This window comes from Hyposmocoma kahamanoa, unplaced genomic scaffold (assembly GCF_003589595.1).
Source record: "Hyposmocoma kahamanoa isolate Upper Pololo Valley unplaced genomic scaffold, ASM358959v1 65, whole genome shotgun sequence".
Taxonomy (NCBI): Eukaryota; Metazoa; Arthropoda; class Insecta; order Lepidoptera; family Cosmopterigidae; genus Hyposmocoma; species Hyposmocoma kahamanoa.
In genome coordinates, this window is record NW_020653853.1 from 10122926 (window position 1) to 10130321 (window position 7396).

The 7396-nt window shown below is 34.4% G+C and overlaps 2 protein-coding genes across 3 annotated transcripts in view; both read left to right on the forward strand.

Annotated features, from left to right (window-relative positions):
- The window catches only part of LOC113231450 (NFU1 iron-sulfur cluster scaffold homolog, mitochondrial-like), a 3418-nt gene extending 844 nt beyond the window's left edge, over positions 1-2574 (forward strand). For both annotated transcript variants that reach the window (XM_026465773.1, XM_026465774.1), the window contains 3 exons: positions 62-247; positions 1662-1849; positions 2308-2574. In XM_026465773.1, the coding sequence (XP_026321558.1) occupies positions 62-247; positions 1662-1849; positions 2308-2442 (509 nt within the window). In that variant the 3' untranslated portion in view covers positions 2443-2574. The remainder of the gene's footprint in view (positions 1-61; positions 248-1661; positions 1850-2307) is intronic.
- A 2912-nt stretch (positions 2575-5486) lies between these two features.
- Positions 5487-7396, forward strand: part of LOC113231520 (piwi-like protein Ago3) — a 22273-nt gene continuing 20363 nt past the window's right edge. The window contains exons 1-2 of the mRNA XM_026465844.1: positions 5487-5624; positions 6473-6560. Of these exons, the coding sequence (XP_026321629.1) occupies positions 5487-5624; positions 6473-6560 (226 nt within the window). The remainder of the gene's footprint in view (positions 5625-6472; positions 6561-7396) is intronic.

Consider the following 7396-nt stretch of genomic DNA (forward strand, 5'->3'; position numbering starts at 1 on the left):
GCAATTAATGACTTCTTGCAATAAGTCGACAATGTTATGTTGAGTTTAATTTCCATTTCAGCAAAAATGCTTTTTCGTATAGAAGGTGTCAAAGGGGTATTTTTTGGCCCTGAATTCATTACAGTAACAAAAAATGATGATGATACAGAATGGAAGTTCTTGAAACCTGAGATCTTTGCTACTATTATGGATTTCTTTGCCAGCGGTCTGCCCATTGTCACTGACGCTAAGCCTTCTGGAGATACTCGTAAGAATATGAATTTGTATTACTGCTAGGCACTTTAGATAACCTAACATCAATTGAAGAGCATTGGAACAAAAACTGCTAAGTCACAGTTTGATTTTTTTAACGCTTAAGGGTTTTTGAATATTTCTATGTATTTAACCAAACCTGAATAGCAACTGCTAAATCCTCTTTAAAAATATGTCTTAAATGCACGGATCTGAACACAATACAACAAATCGATTCAATAAGACAAATTAAAATTAAAATTTAACAGTTTTTGTTCTGAAGCTCCTCAATTATAGTGAGTATGTTACTCAAAATCTGGTATATATTTCACTTAGCATACTGAAGGGGATGTCGGACAATGTCTATCGGAAATTGAACTCTGGGCCTCTTCGTCTAATGTCACAGTGTGCTAAATACTGAGTCGTCAAGGTCATAAAAAAAAGAACATTGGAATTATTACAGGCACACAAACACCCACATAGGTAATTGAACAGTTGTTTACTTAATTTTTTGTAAGTGTAGTCATATACACAAGATACCTGACCCCCCTAGCCGACTTTGTCGACATTTTGGTTCGAGCACAAAAATGTGGAGAAAATTGTTAAAAAAACTTAATCTTTAATCTGTGAGCTGTAAAATTTATTTTGGGATTCATCTCTAGTCGTCTCATTAGTGAATGACATCGTAAGAAAGTTTTTAAGCCTATTATACAGAATATAAATTTCAACCACCTTTAGTAAGGCTGTCGTGGCCTAGCTGTATAAGGATTGCTTTGCAATTTGAGACAAGCATGGTTCGAGTCACTTTTAAAATAAAATGTTATTTAGCTATGACTATATAATATTGTTTCTTTTTTAACCTCTGGATAGGTGTAAGGAATGTCTAAGTTGTTCCTACTGAACAATAATTTCTAATTTTAATAATTCTGTTAAGTGCGGCATATAAAAACAAGAAAGAATACTTTGATAGTCACTAAAACCTTGAAAGTATTAAAACTGAATAGATAAATGGGAACAAAACCTGGAACAATGCATAATCACAGATGACACGATCATATGCAAACTGCAGAGTGATTTCGTGATTTGTTAATCTATTCATACCACCCTACATACCTACCCACTTGTCAACGTTAACATCAAGAAGTGAAACAATGCTGTTAAAAATATAACAAAATAGATCGATCAATTCAAGAAGCCGCTCGACCAATTTACTTGAATGTTAAATGATGAGATTTAGTATTAGTTTAAAAATGTTTTGATCATCTTCAAATAATACTCCACTGTATTGCTTATGCGATAAAGTTCAAATTGCTTTAATTTTTTGTTTGATCAAAAGGTTTGGGCATGTTAGGGGGTCAGGTATCTCATGTATATGACTGTACAAGCACATAATGAAATATTTTAATTCAAGTGCCATTTTGATTTTACAGAAATAAACGAAGATGACGATGAAATTGTTCAAATGATAAAAGAGTTGCTTGATACTCGCATAAGACCCACAGTGCAGGAGGATGGTGGTGATGTACTATTTGTTGAATTCAAGGATGGAATTCTAAAGCTGAAGATGCAAGGCTCATGCTCTTCCTGCCCTAGTTCTATTGTCACTTTAAAGAATGGGGTAAGCAAGTTAAAGCTATGTTGTCATAATACTTGAACCACATATCGTCACCGGCTTTAACGATGATCCAAATAAAAAATGTGAAATGTGACAGTAAGGCTCAATTTATGTTGTAGTTGAACAGTGTGGAATCGTATTTTTGTTACAAAATTGTACTGTAATAAACTTTATGTTAATAGTGCAATGTACAAACTAGATATCAGCCAAAAAACAAGTCGCGTGTTTTCCGCAGAACCCTCGCGCGTCTTCTGGAGAAACCTCGCGCATTTTTTTTCTGTAAGGTCAAAATTGAGGGAGATGCGGTGTTGTTCCCCACATCATTACACCGTAGTTGAGCCACGCATTTTTAATATAATTTTTTAAACGACTTATTAAATTAATCACTATTGTTAAATTAATATTTTATAAAATAACTGGATACTGATACTTGGCATAAATTGACTTTTTTTACATTTTAGGTACAAAATATGATGCAGTTTTATATTCCGGAAGTAGTAGCAGTGGAACAAATAATTGGTGAAGACGAAAAAATAAGTGACAAAGTCTTTCAAGAATTTGAAAAACTCAAAGCTAAGGAGAACAAGAAGGAATAAATAAACAATCAATTTAATTGTGGACAAGAATTGTATAGCTGGTTTCTGATAATGTATATATAAATTATGTAATTACTTGTGTGCAATTTATTTCTAATTTAAACTTAAGTTATAACTTCAATTTTTAAGTAGTCTCGATTCTTCTTTTGTAGATTCTTGCTTTGTGTGCTGAAGGTTATAATAGAAAATTGAATCGATTTCAATATTTCAGCTAAAAGCAGGAATCATCAATCACATTCTATTGTAAGTATAACAAAAAATAACTTACAGACTAAAACATCAGCTGGTGAAGTAAAATCCTTCTCCATGAGTACATTTTTAGCAAATCAAGCCTGTGAAACTTATACTAAAATAAATAGTGGAATAAATTTTTGTTTTTAGATTAAAAATTACTTATATACCAACTGCACTAGCAAGTAGCTTCCTAAAATGATTAGAATAACAATGTTATGTAGGCCACAGAACAGGGAGAAACACTGGTACAAATATACCTACTCATCTTGTACTTCTCGGCTGCAACTCCACCTGCAGCTTAATTTTGATCGCCTCTCCCGATCGGAAACTGCGTCTCTTCCGAGTTGAGGTGCATAATTGCGATTCACAACTGGCCGATTGGAAACTTGACATTTCAAATCGGAACAATAGTTGATTTAACTCACAAATTAGAAAGCTACAGTAGGAATCAGCGTGCTGATTTTGATTCCAATCTGAATTGACCCTACCGGGTAGTCTCGAAATCAGATGGGTTTCTGAGCGAGAAGATGAAAATGATTCCTACTATAATCTTTCTAATTTGTGAATTAAATCAATTAGAAATATGAAAAGTTTCCGATCGGCCAGTTGTGAATCGCAATTAGGTATGGACGTCAGGATGTACAATGTGTTTTTTGTACCACTTTGTTCAGCATGAAGGGAGCAGATTTTCCAGAAGTATGTATTACCAATAATTGCTACCTTTACGAATGAAAGGTATGCGCTTCCTATCCACATTAGTTAAAAAAAATATAAACGATTGAAAAGTTTATGAGGAAGTACCAACGCCTGCTCTTTGTATTATGGCAATAAAGCACTAAAAAGTTTTGCTTTTTTTAAATTAATCAGGAACTTCTTCGTGAAATCTGCTCCCTTCATGAAAGTGGCGACCAGCCATCCTAACGTCAGTATAGTTGGTCAATTATTATTTTTATTTCTCACAATACATCAAAGATAGCAACTTAGAAAAGGTAGCAAATAGTAGCAATTCTTGAATATACACTCAGTGCCAGACGCGAAAGGCGACCGGCCATCCTGTTGGTTACTCTCAACTCCGAAAAGACGCAGTTTCCGATCGGAAGAGGCAATCAAAATCAAGCTGCAGTTTCATCTTCTCGCTCGCCTTTCACTATAATAACATGATGTCCTTTAGTTTCCATAGTCTAAGGATGGAAAAAAATAAAAGAAGTTTCCATAGTGTAAGGCCTAGGCTCTTAGAGGATGGAAACTTGGACCGTATTCCAGAACTCTACTCAATACTCAAGTCCGGACTTGAGTATTGCAATGAGCACTGAAAATCATACTCAAGTCCTTACGTTTAGAGTCGTATTTCCAGTGCTTGAAATCATACTCAAGTCTGCTCAAGTCCTGACTTGAGCATTGATTAGAGTTCTGGAATACTACCCTTAGACTAGGCTATTCTTTTATTTTTGTCCCTTCCTCTAGCTAGGAGATTTTCACAAAAGCCTTTGGTTTCCTAAAACTGAAAATTTATGGGTGGCTAAATAATATCTACCTATAAATATCTACCTCCAAAAATTATATCAACGCCAAATTCGACGTCAGCTATTTCATAGTAGCACCCTTCGCCTAATTTTATCCACATTTACTGACAGAACCGTTGTAAACTTGTAATATTGAGCCCAATTATATTGTCGCATGGTATTAACGGTTGGGAGCCGTCAATATACAACAACGTAATGTACGACACAAGAATGCTCAACACAGAAATGTCCGGCCCAGGAATTGGACACACAGGTCACGTGATATTATCATTTTTGATAGGCTTTGTTCACAGTGAGTGTGATGTCGGGTGGACATTCTCGTGTCGAGCATTACTGTGTCGTACATTACGTTGTTGGGCAATATAGGGACTCCTACGTTATTTTGCTTTGCATTGTAAAATCCATATTACCTACTGAGGCCACGGACTAATTTATTAAATATAACAATGAAATATAATAATATATTATATCCGTGATATTCCCGCTTATTTCCAAGGAATAAAATAGCAACACGCACGAATAATTAAAATTAAAAAAATATCGCTCTAGACCTTTTGGAGGGAAATGTCGTTTTTATTTTGACTTTCAATTATTTTGTGAAATCTAGTTTAAAGTGGAATAGGATAGTGCTATTGTGCCTTAATCGAAGATTAAAACGCGAAGTTTTACGAATCTTGAACTAAAATACCCGTAACGGCCCGTTTTAAGGAATCCCGAGTCAATCCAAGCACGCCGCCCGCCTCAAATTACCTATCCTCGTTGTGGCGGCCATATTTACAGAAAGATAATTAAACTTCATGTTTAGGCTGATGGCTTTGCCAAAGCCATAATAAATAAAAAAAAAAAAGAAAAAAAAAGAAAACATTTGCTTGTTTGGAGGTTTTTGGACTTTTTGGTTCGCAAGAGAGATTGTATTAGTAGTTTGTGCTATTTAGCACGATATAATAAGTCAACTGAGGCAAATCTTTTAGGTAATGTTGTTGAAATATTATTAACAATGTATATTATACTTTAGTACACGTATAAGCCAGTTATTGTTTCGTCATGTGCTGTTAGAACATAAAAATGACTTTCTTTTTAATTTGAAAATGTAACTTAAAAAGAGCGATATTGGCCCATTTCCAGTTATACCTGTTGTTTCCTACTATATATCTTTTACAAATGAATAAAATTATATAGTTTTTAAGTAAATTCTTAAGAACCCATTTTGTAATATGTCGGTAGATCGAAAACAAACCGTAAACAATGTTTTTTACGCTATCATTATGTTGTTTTTAGGAGGTAGACATGGATCCGGGAAAGGGTCGAGGCAGGGGCCTGGCCTTGCTTCAGGCCCTAAAGAAGAGTCAGAACATGGATTCTTCACCGTCATCGGATGAGGCTTCTCCGGAGTCCACTCCTAGTGCGAGTGCTACTCCAAGTGTTGTATGTGTGCCTATCTACTACTTAGTCAATAATAGCCTTTGTCAAATAATTAGTAAATACCCCAGTTGAAGCTACAACACTGAGCCGGAAAGATGGAATAGTGACACCACAAAGCTGTCTCTTGCCTCATGCAGGTTGCTTGCTGCTCTATTACTTTCGTCAGCTAAATATGAAAATGTCATAACTTGTTTTTGGACAAAATACCTTGTTTTACACTTAAGTGCAATTAAAACTTAAAATATAATATTATTCTAGTTACAAAACAAAGGTATTATAGATTTATAGATTGTTGTATAAAATTATTTCTAGTAATTCTGTTTTTGTGCTTACTCAAAACTTCACATTAATGGAGGTATGAGGTTCATAAATTTACCTTTGATAATTACAATGTAGTATTAAAATTTCTTTCCAGAAGCCATATTCTCGCTTTACTTTCTCAAACTCATATATTAAAGCACAAAGTTAATGAAATACAAAAAATGTATGTACAAATTTTGCAGGCAGATTTCACATAACATTTCCTTCACATTCACTCACTGGCTTTTACCTACTTTTAATAGTGATACATCCAAATTAGCAGCCTTGATAAGAAATTTAAAATAAATATAAAGTTTTACCATCTTCTGAATATTTACTCTTTATAAGATATAAGTTTGAGAAAGTAAGGCATCAAATGTCATTAGTGCTTTCATAATTAGTAAAATTTACTGTTCACTCCCACATCAACTAAAAATGATTGTTTTGAAAATGTACCACTAATGCATTGTTGCCACGTAACAAAATGTAGTATTAGATGTTAGATGTGTTTCAGCATTGATAGAATAATGTCCAATCATAATATTACCTAGGTGAGCTCAGCAACAACGGCTGCATCACTGGGAGGTCGAGGTCGTATGGCAGCTATGATGCTCTCCAAAGTGCAACAGAAGCCCGGAGGTTTGTCTTGTAATTATAACTACTTAATGAAGTAATTTGATGACTATTATTACCCACTTATAAAATGCTGGCTTATTCCACAATTTTACAGGATTATCTATAACACACTAACAACCTTGCAGGACTATATACTAAAAACACATAAACAACAACTTTTGTTCCATGACTTTACGAAATATAATTTTAAAAAAAAACGTAAATATATAATAAAAAACATAATAATAAAAAATAATACTAAAAATAAACTTAAGTTTTTGTTGTATCTAACATTTCTTAGATCTCTATTTGGTAGTAAGATAAATGTTCAAACATGCAAGCTTTCTCCCAATGACACCTTTCCGTGCTCCCATGTTTTACAGCGGACTGGTATTTAGTAATAATAATATGCTAGTGGTTTCTACTGTTACTGTACAAAGATGTCAGCATTTAGAGCAACCTATTTAAATATGTCTATCTTTGTACGAAAGTAAAAGTCATGAAATAAGTTATTGTTTATTGTGTTTTTGTAATATAGTCTTGCATGGTTTTTAGTATTTTGCAAATGACCCTGAATAATGTATTTGTATTTTTTTTTTGGAATAGGCTTTGTGAATTGCACTGTTGCACAAGGCTAAGTATGGTATTCAACTGTTTGTGATTATGTGTGTCCATAGAGGTGAAAAATTACACAATTAGCACTGCTAAATGATTTGATATATACACACACACGCACACACACACGCACACGCACACACACGCGCACACGCACACTCACGCGCACACGCGCACACGCGCACACGCGCACACGCGCACACGCTCACACACACACACACACACACACACACACACACACACAC